This window comes from Bombina bombina, chromosome 4, assembly GCF_027579735.1.
Source record: "Bombina bombina isolate aBomBom1 chromosome 4, aBomBom1.pri, whole genome shotgun sequence".
Lineage (NCBI taxonomy): Eukaryota > Metazoa > Chordata > Amphibia > Anura > Bombinatoridae > Bombina > Bombina bombina.
This window is the reverse complement of record NC_069502.1, coordinates 1,035,689,916-1,035,714,757: the sequence shown is the minus strand read 5'-3', so window position 1 is coordinate 1,035,714,757 and position 24,842 is coordinate 1,035,689,916. Positions and strand designations below refer to the sequence as shown.

At 40.7% G+C, this 24,842-nt stretch overlaps 1 protein-coding gene across 1 annotated transcript in view; it reads left to right on the top strand.

The window, feature by feature from the left end:
• SLX4IP (SLX4 interacting protein) overlaps positions 1–24,842 on the top strand; it is a 700,517-nt gene that overhangs the window by 313,208 nt on the left and 362,467 nt on the right. The window contains exon 3 of the mRNA XM_053712149.1: positions 15,770–15,893. Coding sequence (XP_053568124.1) covers positions 15,770–15,893 — 124 coding nt within the window. The remainder of the gene's footprint in view (positions 1–15,769; positions 15,894–24,842) is intronic.

Below are 24,842 nucleotides of genomic sequence, written 5' to 3'. Positions count from 1 at the left end.
TTTCTAAGTCATCAGACTTTTCATCCGGGGGAGTGGGAACTCCATCCGGAGGTGTTTGCTCAGCTGGTCCATCGTTGGGGCAAACCAGAACTGGATCTCATGGCGTCAAGAACGCCAAGCTTCCTTGTTACGGATCCAGGTCCAGGGACCCGGGAGCAACGCTGATAGATGCTCTAGCAGCTCCTTGGTTCTTCAACCTGGCCTATGTGTTTCCACCGTTTCCTCTGCTCCCTCGACTGATTGCCAAAATCAAACAGGAGAAAGCATCAGTGATTCTGATAGCGCCTGCGTGGCCACGCAGGACCTGGTATGCAGACCTAGTGGACATGTCATCTCTTCCACCATGGACTCTGCCTCTGAGGCAGGACCTTCTAATACAAGGTCCTTTCAATCATCCAAATCTAATTTCTCTGAGACTGACTGCATGGAGATTGAACGCTTGATTCTATCAAGGCATGGCTTCTCCAAGTCAGTCATTGATACCTTAATACAGGCTCGGAAGCCTGTCACCAGGAAAATCTACCATAAGATATGGCGTAAATATCTTTATTGGTGTGAATCCAAGAGTTACTCATGGAGTAAGGTTAGGATTCCTAGGATATTGTCCTTTCTCCAAGAGGGTTTGGACAAAGGCTTATCAGCTAGTTCTTTAAAAGGACAGATCTCTGCTGTGTCTATTCTTTTGCACAAGCGTCTGGCAGAAGTTCCAGACGTCCAGGCATTTTGTCAGGCTTTGGTTAGGATTAAGCCTGTGTTTAACACTGTTGCTCCCCCGTGGAGCTTAAACTTGGTTCTTAAAGTTCTTCAGGGAGTTCCGTTTGAACCCCTTCATTCCATTGATATTAAACTTTTATCTTGGAAAGTTCTGTTTTTGATGGCTATTTCCTCGGCTCGAAGAGTCTCTGAGTTATCTGCCTTACATTGTGATTCTCCTTATCTGATTTTTCATTCAGACAAGGTAGTTCTGCGTACCAAACCTGGGTTTTTACCTAAGGTGGTTTCTAACAGGAATATCAATCAAGATATTGTTGTTCCATCATTGTGTCCTAATCCTTCTTCAAAGAAGGAACGTCTTTTGCATAATCTGGACGTAGTCCGTGCCTTGAAGTTTTACTTACAGGCTACTAAAGATTTTCGTCAAACATCTGCCCTGTTTGTCGTTTACTCTGGACAGAGGAGAGGTCAAAAAGCTTCGACAACCTCTCTCTCCATTTGGCTTCGGAGCATAATACACTTAGCCTATGAGACTGCTGGACAGCAGCCCCCTGAAAGGATTACAGCTCATTCTACTAGAGCTGTGGCTTCCACCTGGGCCTTTAAAAATGAGGCCTCTGTTGAACAGATTTGCAAGGCTGCGACTTGGTCTTCGCTTCACACCTTTTCAAAATTTTACAAATTTGACACTTTTGCTTCTTCGGAGGCTGTTTTTGGGAGAAAGGTTCTACAGGCAGTGTTTCCTTCCGTTTAAGTTCTTGCCTTGTCCCTCCCATCATCCGTGTACTTTAGCTTTGGTATTGGTATCCCACAAGTAATGGATGATCCGTGGACTGGATACACTTAACAAGAGAAAACATAATTTATGCTTACCTTATAAATTTATTTCTCTTGTAGTGTATCCAGTCCACGGCCCGCCCTGTTCTTTTAAGGCAGGTCTAAATTTTAATTAAACTACAGTCACCACTGCACCCTATGGTTTTTCCTTTCTCGTCTTGTTTCGGTCGAATGACTGGATATGGCAGTGAGGGGAGGAGCTATATAGCAGCTCTGCTGTGGGTGATCCTCTTGCAACTTCCTGTTGGGAAGGAGAATATCCCACAAGTAATGGATGATCCGTGGACTGGATACACTACAAGAGAAATAAATTTATCAGGTAAGCATAAATTATGTTTTTGGTTTTCAGACAGATTCAGTGTCCATGACTCTGTCTCTAACAGACAAGAGACAAATTAAATTGGTTTCAGCTTGTCGAAACCTTCAGTCTCAATCATTCCATTCAGTGGCTATGTGCATGGAAGTTTTAGGTCTCATGACTGCAACATCGGACACGATCCCCTTTACTCGTTTTCACATGAGACCTCTTCAGCTTTGTATGCTAAATTAATGGTGCAGGGATTATACAAGGATATCACAATTAATATCCTTAAATCCCAATGTTCGACTCTCTCTGACTTGGTGGTTAGATCACCATCGTATAGTTCAAGGGACTTCTTTTGTTCATCCAACCTGGATTGTAATCACAACAGATGCAAGTATTTCAGGTTGGGTAGCTGTCTGGTTACCAATCAATAATTTAGAACTCTGTGCTATTTTCAGGGCTCTTCAGGTTTGGCCTCTGTTGAAGAGAGAACTATTCATTTTTTTTCAGACAGACAATTTCACAACTGTGGCATATGTCAATCATAAGGGTTGGACTCACAGTCCCCTAGCTATGAAAGAAGTACCTTGGATACTTTCTTGGGCGGAATCCAGCTCTTGTCTAATTTCTGCGGTACATATCCCAGGTGTAGACAATTGGGAAGCGGATTATCTCAGCCGTCAGACTTTACATCCGGGGGAGTGGTCTCTCCATCCAGATGTGTTTTTTCAGATGTGGGGTCTTCCAGAAATAGATCTGATGGCTTTCCATCTAAACAAGAGACTTCCCAGGTACTTGTCCAGGTCCAGGGATCCTCAGGCTCAACCTGCTTATATCTTCCCGCCTCTAGTTCTTCTTCCAAGAGTGATCTCCAAGATCATCATGGAACAATCATTTGTGTTTCTTTTAGCATCAGCATGGCTTCACAGGTTCTGGTATGCAGATTTTGTCCGGATGTCCAGTTGCCAACCTTGGCCACTTTCTTTAAACCAGGCCTTCTGCCTCAAGGACCGTTTTTCCATCAGGATTTCAAATTGTTAAATTTGAAGGTATGGAAATTGAACGCTTAGTGCTTAGTCATAGAGGTTTCTCTGACTCAGTGATCGATACTATGCTACAGGCTCGTAAATCTGTTTCTAGGAAGATTTATTATCGAGTTTGAAAGACTTATATTTCATGGTGTAAATTCTCTTGGCATTTTTGTAGAATTCCTAGAATTTTACAGTTTGGATAAAGGTTTGTCTGCAAGTTCCTTGAAGGGACAAATCTCTGCTCTTTCTGTTTTATTTCACAGAAAGATTGCTAAGCTTCCTGATATTCACTGTTTTGTACAGGCTTTGGTCCGTATCAAACCTGTCATTAGATCAATCTCTCCTCCTTGGAGTCTTAATTTGGTTTTGAAGGCTTTACTGGCTCCTCCTTTTGAGCCTATGCATTCTTTGGATATTAAACTACTTTCTTGGAAAGTGTTGTTCCTTTAGGCTATCTCTTCTGCTAGAAGAGTTTCCGAATGATTTACGCTTTTTTGTGAGTCTCCTTTTCTGATTTTCCATCAGGATAAAGCAGTTTTGCGGACTTAATTACAATTTTTACCTAAAGTTGTGAATTCTAACAACATTAATAGGGAAATTGTTGTTCCCTCTTTGTGTCCTAATGCTAAGAATTCTTTGGAGAGATCCTTACATTCTCTGGATGTTGTAAGAGCTTTGAAATATTATGTTAAAGTTACTAAAGATTTCAGGAAGACTTCTAGTCTGTTTGTTGTTTTTTCTGGTTCTAGGAAAGGTCAGAAAGCTTCTGCCATTTCCTTGGCATCTTGATTAAAGCTTTTGATTCATCAGGCTTATTTGGAGTCGGGTCAGGCTCCGCCTCAGAGAATCACAGCTTATTCTACTAGATCAGTCTCCACTTTGTGGGCTTTTAAGAATGAAGCTTCAGTTGATCAGATTTGCAAAGCAGCAACTTGGTCTTCTTTGCATACATTTACTAAATTCTACCGTTTTGATGTATTTGCCTCTTCAGAAGCAGTTTATGGTAAAAAAAGTTCTTCAGGCAGCTGTTTCAGTTTAATTCCTCTGCTTATGTTTTAAGTTTTTTCTTTTCAATTATGACAAAAACTTATTTTGGATGTTTATTTAATTTTTGCAGCGGAAAATGGCTGTTTTTATTTGTATCCCTCCCTCTCTAGTGACTCTTCTGTGGAGTACCACGTCTTGGGTATTACTATCCCATACGTCACTAGCTCATGGACTCTTGACAATTACATGAAAGAAAACATAATTTATGTAAGAACTTACCTGATAAATTAATTTCTTTCATATTGGAAAGAGTCCATGAGACCCATCCTTTTTATGGTGGTTATGTTTTTTTGTTTAAAGCACAATTATATTTCCAGTTCCTTTTTTGATGCTTTTTACTCCTTTTTCTATCACCCCACTACTTGGCTATTCATTAAACTGAATTGTGGGTGTGGTGAGGGGTGTATTTATAGGCATTTTGAGTTTTGGGAAACTTTGCCCCTCCTAGCATGATTGTATATCCCATACGTCACTAGCTCATGGACTCTTGCCAATATCAAAGAAATGAATTTATCAGGTAAGTTCTTACATAAATTATGTTTTTTACATAAGTAATCTGGAAAATATATTCTACTATTTTTATATTTAGAGGTAAATGAACTCATTTTCAATATAACTGGTACATGATCAGGAAGAATTATTTGTCAAGATTAAAGGGATACTAAACTCAAATTTTTTCTTTCATAATTCAGATAGAGCATGCAATTTTAAGTAGCTTTCAATTTACTTCTATTATCAATTTTTATTTGTTCTCTTGCTATCTTTATTTGAAAAAGCAGGAATAAAAGCTTTAGAGCCGGCCAATTTTAGGTTGAGAACCTGGGTTGCAGTTGCTGATTGGATGGCTAAATGCATGCACCAATCAGCAAGCCCTATCCAGGGTACTGAACAAAAAATAGGCCGGCTCCAAAGCCTTCATTCCTGCCTTTTTAAATAAAGATAACAAGAGAACGAAGAGAAATTGATAATAGGAATAAATTATAAAGTTGCTTAAAATTACATACTCTATCCGAATCATGAAAGAAAAAAAATTGGGTTTACTATCTCTTTAAGGTTTCACCATTGCTCATATGGCCTCTCAAGATTTTTTCCTTACAAAACAGTGTTTTACTAAGATGTTCTTTCCATAGGCATCTTATTCCTTCTTGGGATCATTGGTCTTGCATGCTCTTAAACAACATTTCTCTGGACCTTTGTTTTGTTTTTGGCTCTAACCATGTGAAAAGTCTAATAGACTACTTTTAGAGTTGAAAACATTATTCTGTATCCAAGTCTTAAGGATTAGCTCATCATTCTTGGTAAATTTGTTAAACATTGAAATATTTATTCTGAGATAGTTGTTCGATTATTTTATATTATAAACAAAGATTCAAACCCATTCTAAATAGGCTTGATGTACAACTTTCAGATTATATTTGGAAACTGCCATAGGAAATAGGGATACCGGCTTCTTGTTTGCCTTTCATTCTGGTTGAGGAAAGTTTAGGCACCTTATGTATTCTCAGTTTATAATTGTATGTCATTTACTATCCTTTACCTCAAAGCTATGTAACCATAAGTCAAGGCTTATACATATTGGCACCCTTGGTAAATATGAGCAAAGAAGGCTGTGAAAACATTTCTTTATTATTTAACATTTTGTTCTTTTGTTCAACAAATGCACAAAAATACTCATTCTCATGGATATCAATCAATTGCAAACACAACACAGCATTATATAAAAAATAAACTTTTTTTTAAATATATGTGTGGCACAATTACTGGCACCCCATGAATTCATATGAGAAAAATATATTTGAAGTATATTCCCATTGATATTTTAAATGTTTTAGTACACCTGGGTGACTAGGAACAGGAAAGTGTTCAACCATGACTTCCTGTTTCACAGGGGTATCATTATGAGGTAACACATCATCACAATGGGTAAGATCAAGTGACCGGGTGTGGCCTCTTCAACTTCCTCTTTTCTGATCGGAATTTGCGGGAGACGTAACGGTTTCTCTGTGGTCCGGGTCATAGAAGATGGTGAGTGCCCCGGCCATTGGTATATAAACATGCCATTTAATTTATCACAGTCCGTATTAAGGGTGCAAGCTATGGAGGACTCTGACCCGTCCACCTTTGAGGGTTCTCCGTCCCGCGAGGTGCGTTCCCAACATTCACCTCATATTACACATGTAGCTCCCCAAGGCCCTACTAATCGTCCCATGGGAGGGGCCTCATGGCCACCAGATTTCGCTGCCCAGTTGCAAGATGCGGTTTCTGCGACCTTCCATGCCCTACCACGCCCTGTGAAGAACAAGTGAAGGGAAAGACATAGTTTTCCGTCCCAAGGGTCATCTACTCCGTTGGATGTCTCTGAGAGATTATCTGACGAGGAGGACGCCTCCGACTCGTCTGAGGGCACTCTCTCTGGGACGGAATCTGCGTCTTCTAGAACTCTGGCTACGGAGGAGCAAGATTTTAAGTTTAAGATGGAGCATTTGCGCTTTTTACTGAAAGAAGTGCTTGCTACGTTGGAGGTTCCCGAACCGAAACTTCTGGAAGAACCTTCGATCCCTAAGCTAGGTAGGGTTTACGAGGACAGGGTGGTGCCTCAGACCTTTTCAGTTCCTGTGAAGATGGCAACGATTATTAAGAATGAGTGGGATAAACTGGGCTCGTCCTTTTCTCCCTCTACCTCTTTTAAAAAGCTTTTCCCTGTTCCGGACTCTCAGCTTGGGCTATGGGGGCTATTCCTAAGGTGGATGGAGCGATATCCACACTCGCTAAGCGTACGACTATTCCCCTCGAGGATAGTTCGACGTTCAAAGAGCCCATGGATAAGAAGTTGGAATCCATGTTGAGAAAGATGTTCCAACTCACAGGGTTTGTTTTCCAACCGGCAGCGGCAATCGGATCGGCTACCTGTTGGTATGATGCACTGTCAGCTATGGTCAAGGTGGAGACTCCCCTCTAGGAGATTCAGGAAAAGATTAAGGCCTTAAGGGTCGCAAATTCTTTTATCTGTGATGCTAATGCAGGTTATTCGCCTGAATGCTAAGACATCAGGTTTCTCTGTTTTAGCCCGTAGGGCTCTATGGTTAAAGTCGTGGTCTGCTGACATGACTTCGAAGTCTAGATTACTATCCCTTCCATTTCAGGGGAAGGTTCTTTTTGGTCCAGGCCTGGGCTCTATCATATCCACGGTCACGGGAGGCAAGGGTGCTTTCCCTCCGCAGGATAAGAAGAATAAGCCCAAGGGCTCTACTTTTCGTCCCTTTCGTTCGGACAAGTCTCAACGACAGCAGCCTGCTGCAAAGACCGAGCAGTCCAAAGCATCTTGGAAGCCAGCTAACTCTTGGAACAAGACCAAGAAGGAGTCTGCCGAGACAAATTCATCATGAAGGGGCGGCCCCCGATCTGTCACTGGATGGCGTGGGGGAAGACTGTCTCTATGCCAGGCTCCGTCATGCAGTCTCGCGGAGGACCTCTCGAGGGCTCTTCTTCTTCTCATTCAATCCCATTGATGGAAGATAAACGAAGGAAAGAGTTCTCTGGTTCCCAGCAACAGGGTGGCGTTCCTGGGTACGATAATAGATTCCATATCGATGATGATATTGTTGACAGAGCAGAGACATTCCAAGATTGCGTCCAGCTGTCTTGCCCTTCAGACCTCCTCAAGGCCATCCGTGGCCAGGTGTATGGAGGTGATTGGGCTCATGGTATCCAGCATAGATGTCATTCCATTCGCCAGGATCCATCTCAGACCTCTTCAGTTATGCATGTTGAGACAATGGAACGGCGATCACTCAGATCTATCCCAACAGATCTCTCTGGATAGCCGAGTGAGGGAATCCCCCTCTTGGTGGATCCGTTTGGGACAGCTGGCCCAGGGAACATCCTTCTTGAGGCCATCCTGGGAGATTGTGACCACGGACGCAAGTCTGTCAGGATGGGGAGCTGTTTGGGGTGCCAGAAGGGCACAGGGTAAGTGGACTCGAGAGGAGTCGACTCTCCCAATAAATATTCTGGAACTTTGAGCGATATTCAACGCTCTGAGTGCTTGGCCCCCTCTGGGGTCGTTCATTAGATTCCTGTCGGACAACATTACCTTGGTGGCTTACATAAACCATCCGGGGGGACGAGAAGCTCCCTAGCCATGAGGGAAGTATCTCGGATTCTGGAGTGGGCAGAGACAATTGTTCGCTCTCAGCAATCCACATTCTGGGTGTGGACAACTGGGAAGCGGATTTTCTCAGCCGACAATTGTTTCATCCAGGGGAATGGTCTCTCCATCCCAAGGTGTTTGTGGAGATCTGCATCAGATGTGGGACACCGGAGATAGAGCTCATGGCGTCCAGACTCAACTTCAAGCTACCCATATATGAGTCGCAGTCCAGGGACCCACAGGCAGAGCTGATAGATGCCTTATCGGTGCCTTGGGAGTTCAACCTAATTTACATTTTTCCACCATTGCCACTTCTTCCTCGAGTGGTGGTCCACATCAAACAGGAGCAAGTTTCGACCATTCTGATTGCTCCGTTGTGGCCGCGGAGGACGTGGTTTGCGGATTTGGTGGGGATGTCATCTTCTCCTCCATGGAGGTTGCCCTGTCGCAGAGATCTGTTGGTTCAGTGTCCCTTTCTACAGCAAAATCTCGATTCTCTGAGGCTGACTGCGTGGAGATTGAATGCCTAGTCTTGGCCAAGAGAGAGTAATTGATACTCTCATCCAGGCCAGGAAGCCGGTCATTTGTCGCATCTATGATAAGGTGTGGATTATCCTGGTGTGAGGAACATGGATATACCTGGCACAAGGTTAGGGTATCCAGGATTCTTTTCTCCAGGATGGACTGGACAAGGGTCTTGCCGCAAGTTCTTTAAAAGGACAGATTTCAGTGTTATCGGTACTGTTACACAAGAAGCTAGCGGAGCTTCCTGATATTCAGTCCTTTGTTCAGGCTTAGTCTAGAATCAGACCTGTCTTTAGAAATTCTGCCCCGCCTTGGAGCTTAAATTTGGTTCTTAAGGTGTTGCAGAGGATTTCTTCCCAAAGTGGTGTCAGATCGTAACATCAATCAGGAGATAGTAGTTCCTTCTTTGTGTCCTAACCCTTCTTCGTCTAAGGAAAGGTTACTGCATAAATTGGATGTGGTTCGAGCCTTGAAGTTTTATCTTCAGGCCACAAAAGATTTCAGACAGACTTCGTCCTTATTTGTGGTGTATTCAGGGAAGCGTAGGGGGCAAAGGGCCTCCTCCACTTCTCTGTCTTTTTGTTTGAGGAGCATTATCCATTTGGCCAATGAGACAACGAGACATAAGCCTACTCAGAGGATTACGGCTCACTCAACTAGCGCTGTGGCCTCTTCATGGGCCTTTATGAACGAGGCCTCTGTGGAGCAGATTTGTAAGGCTGCTACTTGGTCCTCCTTACATACTTTTGCAAAGTTTTACAAATTTGATGTTTTTGCTTCGGCGGAAGCTGTTTTTGGGAGAAAAGTTCTGCAGGCTGTGATGCCCTCAGTATAGAGTCTGCCTCCTTTTACCCTCCCGTTTTTGTTCATTCAGTGTCCTCTAGAGCTTGGGTATTTGTTCCACAAGTAATGAATGAAGCAGTGGACTTTCCTCCGATTAAGATGGACAACTTAAATTCTGCTTACCTGATCATTTAATTTCCATCTGTGGGAGGAGAGTCCACTGTGTCCGCCCGTTTGCTCCGGTGGGCGTACCTAAATTTAATATTATTCTTCTGGCACCATTTATACCCTGATATTTCTCCTACTGTTCCTTGTTGCCTTGGCAGAATGACTGGGGGATGAGGGGAGTGGAGTAGGTATTTCAACATTTGGCTGGGATGTCTTTGCCTCCTCCTGGTGGCCAGGTTCTTAATTCCCACAAGTAATGAATGAAGCAGTGGACTCTCCTCCCACAGATGGAAATGCAATTATCGGGTAAGCATAATTTTAGTTTTTGACAATAAACATCAGAGGTGGGTTTGGCGCACACAGAGAGGTAGCCATATGGAAAAGTACCTCATGCCCATGGTTAAATATGGTGGTGGCTCTTTAATGTATTGGGACCGTTTTTTTGCCAGAGGACCTGGACATTTTGTTAGGATACATGGCATCATGGACTCAAATATCAACAGATATTAAATGAACACCTGACTGCCTCTGCCAGAAAGCTTAAAATGGGTCGTGGCTGGATCTTCCAGCAGGACAATTATTCAAAACATGCATCAAAATCAACACAAAAATTGTTTATGGACCACAAAATCAAGGTCCTGCCATGGTCACCCCAGTCCCCTGACTTAAACCCCATAGAAAACCTGTGGGGTGAACTAAAGAGGAGAGTCCACCAGTATCAATCTTGAAATTTGAAGGCTCTGGCGAGATTTTGTATGGAGAATTGGTCCCAGATCCCTTGCCATGTATTCTTCAAACTCATCAGGCATTATAGGAGAAGACTCAGAGCTGTTAACTTGGCATAAGGGAGGTAACGCAAAGTATTGACTAAAAGGGTGCCAATAATTATATATATATATCTCAAAGTCCTGTGTAGGAATGCACACCATATATTTAGTAGCAGCTGCCAGGGTGCAATGTCAAAACAGTATGTACTATGCAAAAAAGGCAGCACTCACTGGTCATTTGTAAGTAAAATTTAGCTTTTAATAATACAAAAAGTTAAAATCTTGGGAAAAACATGACGTTTCGATGCCTAACTGGCATCTTTTTCAAATGTCCCAAAAGATAAATCCAAAGTGGTCACACCAGCTATGTGGTGTTCCCCATGAGAGCATAAAACTACTGGCTGAATGTGTTATATTTATACAAGTCATAGCTGACATCGAGGCTGTGTACAGCTGTGGATAATCACTTGCAAATCTGATCAGCTGGTTCCGTTCCCACCCACAAGCTTTATACTTCATTGTGCTGTTAGTTGAGCAACTGCATGGCTAATTTGCATATGTGGGAGTGATCTGCACCAGAGTAGTGTCCAATGATCTTGCGATGTTTTCAGGTGTCATCATACACGCCCACTTGTCTCTGCTGTGAGTGAAACTATATGGTGTGCATTCCTACACAGGACTTTGCTTTATATATTTTTTGGAAATTGCACCCAAGCATTTATTACATTATATTTTTTTGACTATTACATTTTTGCATTCCTTTTATGGAATTCATAGAAGCTGTTTCCTGAAGACACACAGCAGTGTGAGCTCTGTTCACTGTGACAGCATTTTTCTGCTTCAGTCTCAAAACTCTCTTGAGCTGTTGTTGTTTTTAGCAGCCTTTTTTCCATATTTTTTTCCTTATTTTTTCTATGGAAGCTGGTGCGATCAGTTACTCCCCCCCAGGAGTTAATACACATCGGATAGATGATGATCAAGTGAACACTGACACGTTGATGTTCACTGATGATGATGCTGCACGGATCCTGAACATCACTGACTTGCGTGAGTTAAGGGGAGATATCCCTATTGATATTTATCACAAACTTTTGAATTTAAACAAACGCAAAATTGATTACATCCTACACACTGTTTATTTGTCTAACTATTATAAAAACAAATACCAAGGGGCTTTAGGATTGCTAATGTGCCTACACTAGGAAGAACTAATCCTGAATTTTGCTGCTTCCTTAATAAATGCTCCTATGATCTAATTTTACTCACCATACAGGAAGTCTCCCGTTTAGAGGATAAAATACAAGTTGAGATAGAGATAATTAAGGCTGAAAGTTATCAGGTGTTAATAGATGATAAAACTGACAATTGGATCACCAAATTAGATACACTAGTCAAGAAATATAATAGTGAATTGCTGGCTTTTAAAAATAAAAAACTCTGCACAGTAGAGACAGACTACAGAGAAAAAAGGTTATACAAATGGCTTTATGGGAGTGACGATAGACGTAGGGAACATATCCCTAGGCGACGTACACAAACAAGAGTTATCAAGAACACTGTTGACACCATAGACATCAGCAGTTGGGAAAGCTCAGGCAGTGATTCTAATTCTGGTAAAACTAAGATAGATAGATAGATAGATAGATAGATAGATAGATAGATAGATAAAGAGGCATGGCTCCCCGAAACGTTGTGGCTGTTTGACTCTGCACTCTCTAAAATAAATATTGGAACTTTGGCTTTTTGGAGAGCTTCATTTTTACATTGTTAAAACTAAGATAGGGACCACACAACCCCAAGGGTGTACATTTACCACTAGATCAGCAAACACAAACTCATTTACTACTAGTCAGTCAAAAAACTTGGAAGGAGGCATATAAGACGAGGGGGGTACAAGAAGAAAAATCACTCACAAAAAACTGACATAGTGTATAATTTGAGCATTAGACCCTTGTCCTTTGATGAAAACAAAGTATTGAACAAGGGTTTGTCTTTTATACCCACACCTAAGCCGGATAATTTCCAGACTGAGGTTGACATTTACCGTTTTAAAAGACAGTTAAATATCAGAGAATTTTTCAAGGATCAAAATAAAGCTGACTGTAATTACAGCTTTAAGAAACCATCAACTTTTGATCAACCTACTTTATATCCCTCCATACGCAGTTTTACAAGGATGATTAGAACTGACTTAAAAAAGAAGTCTAAACCAGTTTATTCAAATATAACTAAAACAGAACAGGTGGCCCTTGATACATTGATGCATGACCCGACAATTACCATACACCCTGCTGATAAGGGGGGTGCCATCGTGATTCAAAACGACGATGACTATAAGCTCTAGGCACTCCGCCAACTTTCCGATGCCTCAACTTATAAAAGGTTATCTTTTAACCCCACATTGTCTTATAAAAAACTTGTTGATAAATCCATTGATTTTGGACTCCATATGGGATATCTTACCACACAAGAAAGTGACTTTCTATCCATAGACTTTCCAAAAACACCAATACTATACCTATTACCCAAAATACATAAGTCACTGACACACCCACCTGGGTGACCTATTGTGTCCGCCAGGGACTCTATATGCTCAGGATTAGTGAAGTACATTGACCATCACCTTCAACCCCTAGTTACTAATTTGAGATCATATTTACAAGATTAATCTGCGATGATACGTAAACTACAAACTTTTCATTTATTGACTGATGGGGATATCCTCGTGACCATGGACGTTGACAGCCTCAATACTGTCTTCCCCCACTTGGATGGCTTGGAGGCTGTTAGATCCATGGCCACGGGGAACCCAGACTATAGGGGTCCTCCATTAGAGTTCCTTTTGGAACTTATGGAACATTGCTTAACTAAAAATTATTTCTCTTTTGAAAGTAATTTTTATTTGCAGATAGCAGGGACAGCCATGGGCTCGAACATGGCCCCTGTCTATGCCAATATCTTTATGCTCTGGTATGAGCATCACATTATGCAACCCTACACACATCCCAACATCCTGATGTGCACTAGATACATAGATGACTTGTTTTTGATTTGGCGTGGCAGTGAACAGGATTTGATACTATGGGTAGAACACCTGAATCAGATCAAAGGCCCTATTAGGTTCAAAATGGAATGTGATCATGAACAAATACACTTTTTAGATTTTAATATTTTTAACGTCAGAACTGAACAACACATTAGATTTGGTACATCTTTATACACTAAGAGCACTGACAGAAACTCGCTGCTGCTGGCATCTAGCTATCACCCACGACACCAAAAGTTAGGCATTATCTCCTACCAACTCACGCGAGTAATCAGGAATAATTCCGAACCAAAAATCTGCAGTAAACAATTGGATGCTATGTGTAAGAAATTGGAGGAAAGGCTATATGACATTAAGGATATTAATATGGCGAGACAGAAACTCCACAGGTGTAACCAAGATTCGCTCCTAAAACATAAGGAAAGAAAAAACACGACTGAAGAGAAGTTAAACTTCATCACCACATTCTCTTCATCGCATGAGACCATAAGGGATTCCATTCACAATAGATGGGACTTACTTGAGACCGACAAGAGCCTGGCATCCTGGAAAACTAACACTCCAAGAGTGGTTTACAGACGGGCGAGGAGTATCAGGGACCTACTGGTAAAAAATGATCCCAAAAGTACCCATCAAGGTGATACGTGGTTAAAATCTGGAAAAAGTGGTTGCTACAAATGCGGTGATTGTGTTAACTGTAATTCCATGCAAGTTGGAGATTCTTTTCAACATCCACACAAGAATAAAAGATATACCATTCGTTACCGTCTGAATTGTAACAGCTCATATGTCATATATATCCTAATTTGCCCCTGTTCTCTGGTCTATGTGGGGAAAACGACCACCCCTTTCAAAGATAGAATGGCGAATCACAGATGCTCAATTAGGGAGGCACTGAAGAATGGAACATCTGATCTCCCAGTTGCCCGACACTTTGCTACACAGAAACATAGCATCTCCAGTCTACGCTGCATGATTATTGATCATCTACCTATTCCAAAAAGGGGGGGAGACCGCAACAATATGTTACTTAGACTAGAGTCCAGATGGATCTACATGTTGGACACCGTCTCTCCTAAAGGATTAAACATTAAATTGGACTTGGGGCCGTTCATTGGATAAAAATGATCCACTAATGTATGAATAAAAATGCATTAAATGTTTCTATCATTGGATTACAAAATGGACACTTTTTTTAATTTGCTCATTGTTCCAGCTTCTACTATGTTTGTAACATTTTTCTTTTTTTTTTTTTTTTTCTTTTTTTTTTTTTTTCTACTCTACATTTTTTCTCTTCCTTTGCTACTTGGCTAATGTGTTATTAGATGTCATTTATTTAACATCACCACCCCCCACATGTTGCTGGATTGTGTGCTCTATCAAGCATTTTCTGCTAATCTTGCATGGGAGCTTCATATTAGCCAATGGGGATGTACCCGCTACAAGTGGGGCATTCGTGTTGTCTGATTTGAATAGATTGAATGTGTATTACACCCCATCGATATTTCCTGATATTCCTGCATTAGCTGTTGCTTTATGAATAAATGCAAGGGTGTACCCGCTATAGGTGGGACATTTGATCTCCTCACTACAACTTTTGAATGTGTATTACATCCCAGTACAATGTTCAGTACATCATGCGCCAAGGTGAACATGCAGCTTCTACGTTGATTGACAAAGGTAACCCCTCACCAACCTGTGTGAAACATACAGCATTGTTGTGCCAGAAGCAGTTCATAAGTCACAGGCTAATATCCCTTTGTTTGGGGAAGTTTCACTCACAGCAGAGACAAGTGGGCGTGTATGATGACACCTGAAAACATCGCAAGATCATTGGACACTACTCCGGTGCAGATCACTCCCACATATGCAAATTAGCCATGCAGTTGCTCAACTAACAGCACAATGAAGTATAAAGCTTGTGTGTGGGAACGGAACCAGCTGATCAGATTTGCAAGTGATTATCCACAGCTGAACACAGCCTCGATGTCAGCTATGACTTGTATAAATATAACACATTCAGCCAGTAGTTTTATGCTCTCATGGGGAACATAGCTGGTGTGACCACTTTGGATTTACCTTTTGGGACACTTGAAAAAGATGCCAGTTAGGCATCGAAACGTCAGGTTTTTCCCAAGATTTTAACTTTTTGTATTATTAAAAGCTAAATTTTACTTACAAATGACCAGTGCGTGCTGCCTTTTTTGCATAGTATGTGTGTGTATATATATATATATATATATATATATATATATAATTTTATTATTATTATTTTTGGATAAACCTGTGTTGTGTTTGCAATTGTTTGATATCCATGAGAGCAGATGTTGTTTCAATTTATGTTTAAATATGAATTATATATTGCCATTATTATATTTACAGTTTTGTGTATTGCAGGAAGTCTGCATGTTACTTAAAGAAACTATTGACTCAAGAGTGAAGCAACATATTGAATCCCGCAAACAGCAAGGTCAGATGAAGTGCAAAGAATACACACAAACCAGTCCATTGTTTTTGAAAGGTAAGCAGTAAATGCTTGTATTTTATTGCACTCTTAAGGCTCTATTCATTCTAAAAAAAATTGTGGTGGCCCATTAACAGTTAGTTCAGAAAAAAAGCATTTTCGGATAAGTATTTGTTGTGTGTGTATATGTGTATGTGTGTTTATATATCAGGAATAGAGAGTAAAACGGTGCTAGATATAGATAGACTAGGAATGAGTACCAATATGTGTATATCACTGACTCTGTGTGGTGATATAGTGTATTATAGGTGTACAAGGATGTAGATACCACAGGATGATTATACAATCTATATATCTATATGTTGTCTGGTAATGGATCTAGAATATGCCAGATCTCTACACCTCCACTGGATACATAATATATATTTACACAAGTGAAACTAGTATGGTAACAGCAAGTGAATATACTTATCTAGGTAGGTAGGCAGTCCTTTGGAGAGAATGTCTAATAGGTTTCCTTAGGCTCTTTTCCAAACAATCCCCACGGAGTGCAGCTCAGTCCATACAAAAAAGATTCACCTCTTCCGGAGAGGATCCTCCCAGGTATTCTACGGAATAGAGAAAAGACAAGCGCACAGGGGGTGCACCTAATGCAATAAACGACAGACTAGGTGACTTTAAATAAAAAGATATGCAGCACACTCACGTGGTTCCACCTCAAACGTATGAGGTATGTTAAAGACACTTGTGGTATAGTAGCAAATGCTCCTCCGGGAAACCTCCTGCCTGAATCAAACTGCTCCCTTGGACACACTCAAACGGCATGCGATTACACCTCCACGTGTACAGCTAGTTAGAAGTCCTTAAACTTTAGGTAAAAAGGGGCAGGGCCAGGGGCTACTATATACAAAGGATATTTATTCAGACATGTAATTATATACAAATGTCCGTAAAAGATCACAAAGCAGGAAGGTCAAATACGGCCATAACGTATATAAAACCACATAAAAAATGTATCCGAAATGAATAAAAACAACAACCATTTACATAGACTTGCTAACAGCACAAGCCTGATCCACAGCTGCTGCAGAAGGTAAACCACATGCAGCTGATCAGCTATTTCGCCGTTTAGCAAGCAAGCAAGCAATGAATACTGAATGGCGGGGGGGGGGCGGAGCCTGGTACGTTTCGTAGCGATATTGGCCTTCTTCAGAAGCGAGGCCCTTAAAAAAACATTATCTTGGGAAATGCTTATGTTGCTATGTAGTGCTCTTTATGTGAATCAGAGACTTTTACATTACAATACAAGGTAAAACCAATAAATCCCAAAGATTTTGTGTGATTTCTCTCCATGCCCACAAGGTTTTGAATATCAGGCCCCCAGTGTGTAACAGAGCCCGTGGTTATAGAATGTTTGAATAAATACAATCGGCTAGATTACGAGTTGTGCGTTAAGGTAAAAAAGCAGCGTTAACAAGTGTGTGGTACACCTATACCTGCAAGACTCGTAATACCAGCGGGCATAAAAAAGCAGCGTTAACAAGTGTGTGGTACACCTATACCTGCAAGACTCGTAATACCAGCGGGCGTAAAAAAGCAGCGTTAACAGGTCCTAACGCTGCTTTTTTACGCCCGCTGGTATTACGAGTCTTGCAGGTATAGGTGTACCGCACACTTTTTTGGCCTTACCGCAAATCAACTTACGTAAATTTCGTAAGGGCTTTTTTCTATGGGACTTCCATTGCGCCGGTATTACGAGTTTTTCCTGATAGGCCAATAAGAGAGCGGTACAGCCTATACCGACAAGATTCCGAACGCATTTTAAAGTCATTAGTTATGAGTTTTACGCTACAAAGCTGTAGCATAAAACTCATAACTAAAGTGCTAAAAAGTACACTAACACCCATAAACTACTTATTAACCCCTCAACCGAGGCCCTCCCGCATCGCAAACACTAAAATAAAATTATTAACCCCTATTCTGCCGCTCCAGACATCGCCGCCACTGTGATAAACATATTATCCCCTAAACCACCACGCTCCCGCCTCGCAAACACTAGTTAAATATTATTAACCCCTAAACTGCTGCCCCAAACATCGCCGCCACCTACATTATACCTATTAGCCCCTAATCTGCCATCCCCAACGTCGCCGCCACTATTCTAAATTTATTAACCCTTTAAACCTAAGTCTAACCCTAACACCCCCTAACTTAAATATAATTTAAATAAATCTAAATACAAATTCCTATCATTACCTAAATTATTCCTATTTAAAACTAAATACTTACCTATAAAATAAACCCTAAGATAGCTACAATATAACTAATAGTTACATTGTAGCTAATGTACAGTTTATTTTTATTTTACAGGCAATTTGTATTTATTTTAACTAGGTAGAATAGTTACTAAATAGTTATTAACTATTTAATAACTACCTAGCTAAAATAAATACAAATTTACCTGTAAAATAAAACCTAACCTAAGTTACAATAACACCTAACACTACACTACAATTAAATAAATTCCCTATATTAAATTAATTAAATAAACTTAGCTAAATTATCAAAAAAACAAACACTAAATTACAGAAAATAAAAAACAAATTACAAGATCTTTAAACGAATTACACCTAATCTAATTGCCCTATCAAAATAAAAAAAGCCCACCCAAAATAAAAAAAACCCTAGCCTAAACTACCAATAGCCCTTAAAAGGGCCTTTTGCGGGGCATTGCCCCAAAGAAATCAGCTCTTTTACCTGTAAAAATAAAAATACAAACAACTCCCCCCCCCCCAACAGTAAAACTCACCACCCACACAACCAACCCCCCAAATAAAACCCTAACTAAAAAAAACTCCCCATTGCCCTTTTAAGGGCATTTGGATGTGCATTGCCCTTAAAAGGGCATTTAGCTCTATTGCAGCCCAAAACCCTAACCTAAAAAAAACCCCACCCAATACACCCTTAAAAAATCCTAACACTAACCCCCGAAGATTCACTTACCGGGAGGAGTCTTCATCCAAGCGGCAAGATGTCCTTAACGAAGCCGGCAGAAGTGGTCCTCCAGACGGTCAAAAGTCTTCATCCAGATGGCATCTTCTATCTTCATCCATCCGGCGTGGAGCGGCTCCATCTTCAAGACTTCCGGCAAGGAGCATCCTCTTCCAATGACGTCTTCTTGATGAATGTACCTTTAAATGACGTCATCCAAGATGGTTTCCCTTAGATTTCGATTGGCTGATAGAATTCTATCAGCCAATCGGAATTAATGTTGAAAAAATCTTATTGGCTGATGCAATCAGCCAATAGAATTGAGCTTCAATCCTATTGGCTGATCCAATCAGCCAATAGGATTGAGCTCGCATTCTATTGGCTGATTGGATCAGCCAATAGGATTTTTTTCAACCTTAATTCCGATTAGCTGATAGAATTCTATCAGCCAATCGGAATTCAAGGGACACCATCTTGGATGACGTCATTTAAAGGTACCTTCATTCTTCGTTAGCCATCGAAAGAAGAGGATGCTCCGCGCCGGATGTTTTGAAGATGGAGCCGCTCCGCGTCGGAAGGATGAAGATAGAAGATGCCATCTGGATGAAGACTTCTGCCCGTCTGGAGGACCACTTCTGCCGGCTTTGTTGAGGACATCTTGCCGCTTGGATGAAGACTTCTCCCAGTAAGTGAATCTTCGGGGTTAGTGTTAGGATTTTTTAAGGGTGTATTGGGTGGTGTTTTTTTTTAGGTTAGTGCTTTGGGCTGCAATAGAGCTAAATGCCCTTTTAAGGACAATGCCCATCCAAATGCCCTTTTCAGGGCAATGGGGAGCTTAGGTTTTTTAAGTTAGGCTTTTATTTTGGGGGTTGGTTGTGTGGGTGGTGGGTTTTACTGTTGGGGGGCTTGTTTGTATATTTTTTTACAGGTAAAAGAGCTGATTTCTTTTGGGGCAATGCCCCGCAAAAGGCCCTTTTAGGGGCTATTGTTAGTTTAGGCTAGGTTTTTTTTTATTTTTGGTGGGCTTTTTTTATTTTGATAGGGCAATTAGATTTTATTTTTATTTTGATAGGGCTATTAGATTAGGTGTAATTAGTTTAAAGATCTTGTTATTTGGTTTTTATTTTCTGTAATTTAGTGTTTGTTTTTTTGGTAATTTAGCTAATTTTATTTAATTTATTTAATTGTATTTAATGTAGGGAATTTATTTAATTGTAGTGTAGTGTTAGGTGTTATTGTAACTTAGGTTAGGTTTTATTTTACAGGTAAATTTGTATTTAGTTTAGCTAGGTAGTTATTAAATAGTTAATAACTATTTATTAACTATTCTACCTAGTTAAAATAAATACAAACTTGCCTGTAAAATAAAAATAAACCCTAAGCTAGCTACAATGTAACTATTAGTTATATTGTAGCTAGCTTAGGGTTTATTATATAGGTAAGTATTTAGTTTTAAATATGAATTATTTAGTTAATGATAGGAATTTTTCTTTAGATTTATTTAAATTATATTTAAGTTAGGGGGTGTTAGGGTTAGACTTAGATTTAGGGGTTAATAAATATAATATAGTGGCGGCAACGTTGGGGGCGGCAGATTAGGGGTTAATAAATGTAGGTAGGTGGCGGCGATGTTAGGGGCGGCAGATTAGTTAATAATATTTAAATAGTGTTTGCGATGCGGGAGTACGGCGGTTTAGGGGTTAATATGTTTATTATAGTGGTGGCGACGTTGGGGGCGGCAGATTAGGGGTTAATAACATTATGTAGGTGTCAGCGATGTTGGGGGCAGCAGATTAAGGGTTCATAAGTATAATGTAGGTGGCGGCGATGTCCGGAGCGGCAGATTAGGGGTTAATAAGTATAATGTAGGTGTCAGGAGCGGCAAATTAGGGGTTAATAAGTGTAAGATCATGGGTGTTTAGACTGTTAGGGTGTTAGGTGTAAACATAAATGTAGTTTCCCCATAGGAATCAATGGGGCTGCGTAACTTAGTTTTACACTGCTTTTTGGCAGGTGTTAGACTTTTTCTAAGCCGGTTCTCCCCATTGATGTCTATGGGGAAATCGTGCACGAGCACGTATTACCAGCTCACCACTCACTTAAGCAGAGCTGGTATTGGAGTGCAGTGTGGAGCGCAGTTTTGCTCTACGCTCACTTCTTGCCTGTTAACGGCGGGTTGATGAAAAGAGGTAATAACAGCGCTGCAGGTGAGCAGTGAGAATAAACTGCAAGTTAGCAACGCACCCCTGTTAATGCACAACTCGTAATCAAGGCGAATTAATTTAATAACTTATTATGGGTGATTTATGAAAATTAGAATGCTGGACAAAATTCATAGTTATTTTTTTTTTTTTAAATGATAAAATAATATTAAAATGCCATATAATGTGAACAATATTATATAGTTCAAAACTATAAATAGTAGATGTGTGATAAATATAAATAGTAAATCTGTGATGCGAGAATTTTAGTTATTACAAAATCTTCCTTACAGAAATGTTAAGGTTAATAGAAGACAAATGTTTATGCCCCTTTAAGATTAAAGTAGCATTTTAAATGCTTGTCAGTGAGGCAGAGCTGCATTTTTCCCTAAGGTGGCAAAATAGCTTGCTGTATTCCAAGTATTCTTGGCACATACTGTATTCCTGTGTGTACAGGTTCCCAACCCCTTGAAACTATTTTAATGTAGCGTTTCTGTTTCTTGTTGATGAGGCATTTTCTAGATCACAAGCCTGAATGAAATGGAATGAGAACTTGCCTTATATTTTTCAAAGTCCATTATAGCTGTTGCTTGCAGGACTAGCAGATAATGTTTTTACATTCCTTTATGCTGATCACTTTATTCTGATTGTTATAAACCTGAGAGATCCAGTCAAATTATATTTGGTTGGCTCTTTAAAGTATTTATTTTAAGATTTTAGTAAAACTTTCAGCTCCCAGTTATATAAGTAATGTGACGGGACCAGAGAGCTTGTACCGTGAGGTGAGGTCCAGTGCAGTCCTGCGGGGCAGCACTCCCTTCTCCAAGTCCCGCCAGAGACCTTCAGGGACCAGTGTTCCTACTTTTAGTAGTGCCACTCACATAGTAGCTCTGTGATTATCCACAGTGATTAAGCTCTTTAGCGAAAGAAGCTGTTCCCTCCCATACAAACACCAGACAAGGCTTAGTACAGTAGAGTGTAACTTATTTTAGTGGTCAAGACACAGGGTTTTTATACAGTACAAGGTGTAAAATGTAAACATACAAAAGTTAATTACATACTGCCCACTGCTCTCCCCCCTTGTGCCCAGACCCCGCCAGAAGATATACTCTCTCGGCATAGCAATTAACCCCACCTATTTTATGTCCGATAAATTTAACCCCTGAAGGCCCCTAAGTACCCTTATGTCCTGGGCTCTTTCTGCCGCAATCTCGCTGACAGCTGATATCTGCGAGTTCACCACAATTGCGGCAGTGCAGAAATAGTAGTGCAGGAGATTACGATAAAGAGAGAAGATACTCTGTATCCCTCTCTGCATCGGGTTGCAGTGGTGTCGTACATTGGTGGTGTGGGATGGTCAGGAGGGAGACGGCTGGACGGCCCATCACTGGAGGGGGGAGGAAGCAGATCGGAGTGGGTGGGACCGCTACACTGCAGAAAATTTTATTGGAGAGCAGGGGTCCCTACTAGGCAATCGCTAGGAGGGGTAGTGGGGAGAGTGAGGGGTCCACTGCACTACAGAAAATGTAATATTTAATAGATTTAAAAAAAAAAAACAGATAGCTAAAAATATATTAAAACTGGGTACTGGCAACCTAAGATGGCAGGCACTAGTTAGAGGGGGAAGTTTAGTGTGCTGTTTGGGAGGGATCAGGGAGATTGGGGGGTTAAGAGGGGGTCTTACACTGCAGAAAATAAAATAAATAAAACATAAAATTAATTTATTAAAAATTTGCCTTAAAACTTCATATAGGAAGACTGGTCTTCCAGTACCTAAGATGGTGGTAGAGATCAGGAAGTGGAAGGTGTCACTAAAGCTAAACTTAACCTTATAAGCTACCTGATTAACACCTTCACTGCTGTGAATTTATTTCAGAAGTGTAGTACGCAGCTACAATTAGCGGCCTTCTAATTACCACAAAGCAATGGCAAAGCCATGCATGTCTGTGCAGAAACCCAAAGTTTGTGAAAAAGTTAACACATTTTCTCCAACATAGGTGTGTCCGGTCCACGGCGTCATCCTTACTTGTGGGATATTCTCTTCCCCAACAGGAAATGGCAAAGAGCCCAGCAAAGCTGGTCACATGATCCCTCCTAGGCTCCGCCTACCCCAGTCATTCTCTTTGCCGTTGTACAGGCAACATCTCCACGGAGATGGCTTAGAGTTTTTTAGTGTTTAACTGTAGTTTTTATTATTCAATCAAGAGTTTGTTATTTTGAAATAGTGCTGGTATGTACTATTTACTCAGAAACAGAAAAGAGATGAAGATTTCTGTTTGTATGAGGAAAATGATTTTAGCAACCGTCACTAAAATCCATGGCTGTTCCACACAGGACTGTTGAGAGCAATTAACTTCAGTTGGGGGAACAGTGAGCAGTCTCTTGCTGCTTGAGGTATGACACATTCTAACAAGACGATGTAATGCTGGAAGCTGTCATTTTCCCTATGGGATCCGGTAAGCCATGTTTATTACGATCGTAAATAAGGGCTTCACAAGGGCTTATTAAGACTGTAGACTTTTTCTGGGCTAAATCGATTCATTATTAACACATATTTAGCCTTGAGGAATCATTTTATTTGGGTATTTTGATATAATAATATCGGCAGGCACTGTTTTAGACACCTTATTCTTTAGGGACTTTCCCAAAGCATAGGCAGAGCCTCATTTTCGCGCCGGTGTTGCGCACTTGTTTTTGAGAGGCATGGCATGCAGTCGCATGTGAGAGGAGCTCTGATACTTAGAAAAGACTTTCTGAAGGCGTCATTTGGTATCGTATTCCCCTTTGGGCTTGGTTGGGTCTCAGCAAAGCAGATACCAGGGACTGTAAAGGGGTTAAAGTTCAAAACGGCTCCGGTTCCGTTATTTTAAGGGTTAAAGCTTCCAAATTTGGTGTGCAATACTTTTAAGGCTTTAAGACACTGTGGTGAAAATTTGGTGAATTTTGAACAATTCCTTCATGTTTTTTCGCAATTGCAGTAATAAAGTGTGTTCAGTTTAAAATTTAAAGTGACAGTAACGGTTTTATTTTAAAACGTTTTTTGTACTTTGTTATCAAGTTTATGCCTGTTTAACATGTCTGAACTACCAGATAGACTGTGTTCTGAATGTGGGGAAGCCAGAATTCCTGTTCATTTAAATAAATGTGATTTATGTGACAATGACAATGATGCCCAAGATGATTCCTCAAGTGAGGGGAGTAAGCATGGTACTGCATCATTCCCTCCTTCGTCTACACGAGTCTTGCCCACTCAGGAGGCCCCTAGTACATCTAGCGCGCCAATACTCCTTACTATGCAACAATTAACGGCTGTAATGGATAATTCTGTCAAAAACATTTTAGCCAAAATGAACACTTATCAGCGTAAGCGCGACTGCTCTGTTTTAGATACTGAAGAGCATGACGACGCTGATAATAATGTTTCTGAAGGGCCCCTAACCCAGTCTGATGGGGCCAGGGAGGTTTTGTCTGAGGGAGAAATTACTGATTCAGGGACCATTTCTCAACAAGCTGAACCTGATGTGATTACATTTAAATTTAAGTTGGAACATCTCCGCATTCTGCTTAAGGAGGTATTATCCACTCTGGATGATTGTGACAAGTTGGTCATCCCAGAGAAACTATGTAAAATGGACAAGTTCCTAGAGGTGCCGGGGCTCCCAGAAGCTTTTCCTATACCCAAGCGGGTGGCGGACATTGTTAATAAAGAATGGGAAAGGCCCGGTATTCCTTTCGTCCCTCCCCCCATATTTAAAAAATTGTTTCCTATGGTCGACCCCAGAAAGGACTTATGGCAGACAGTCCCCAAGGTTGA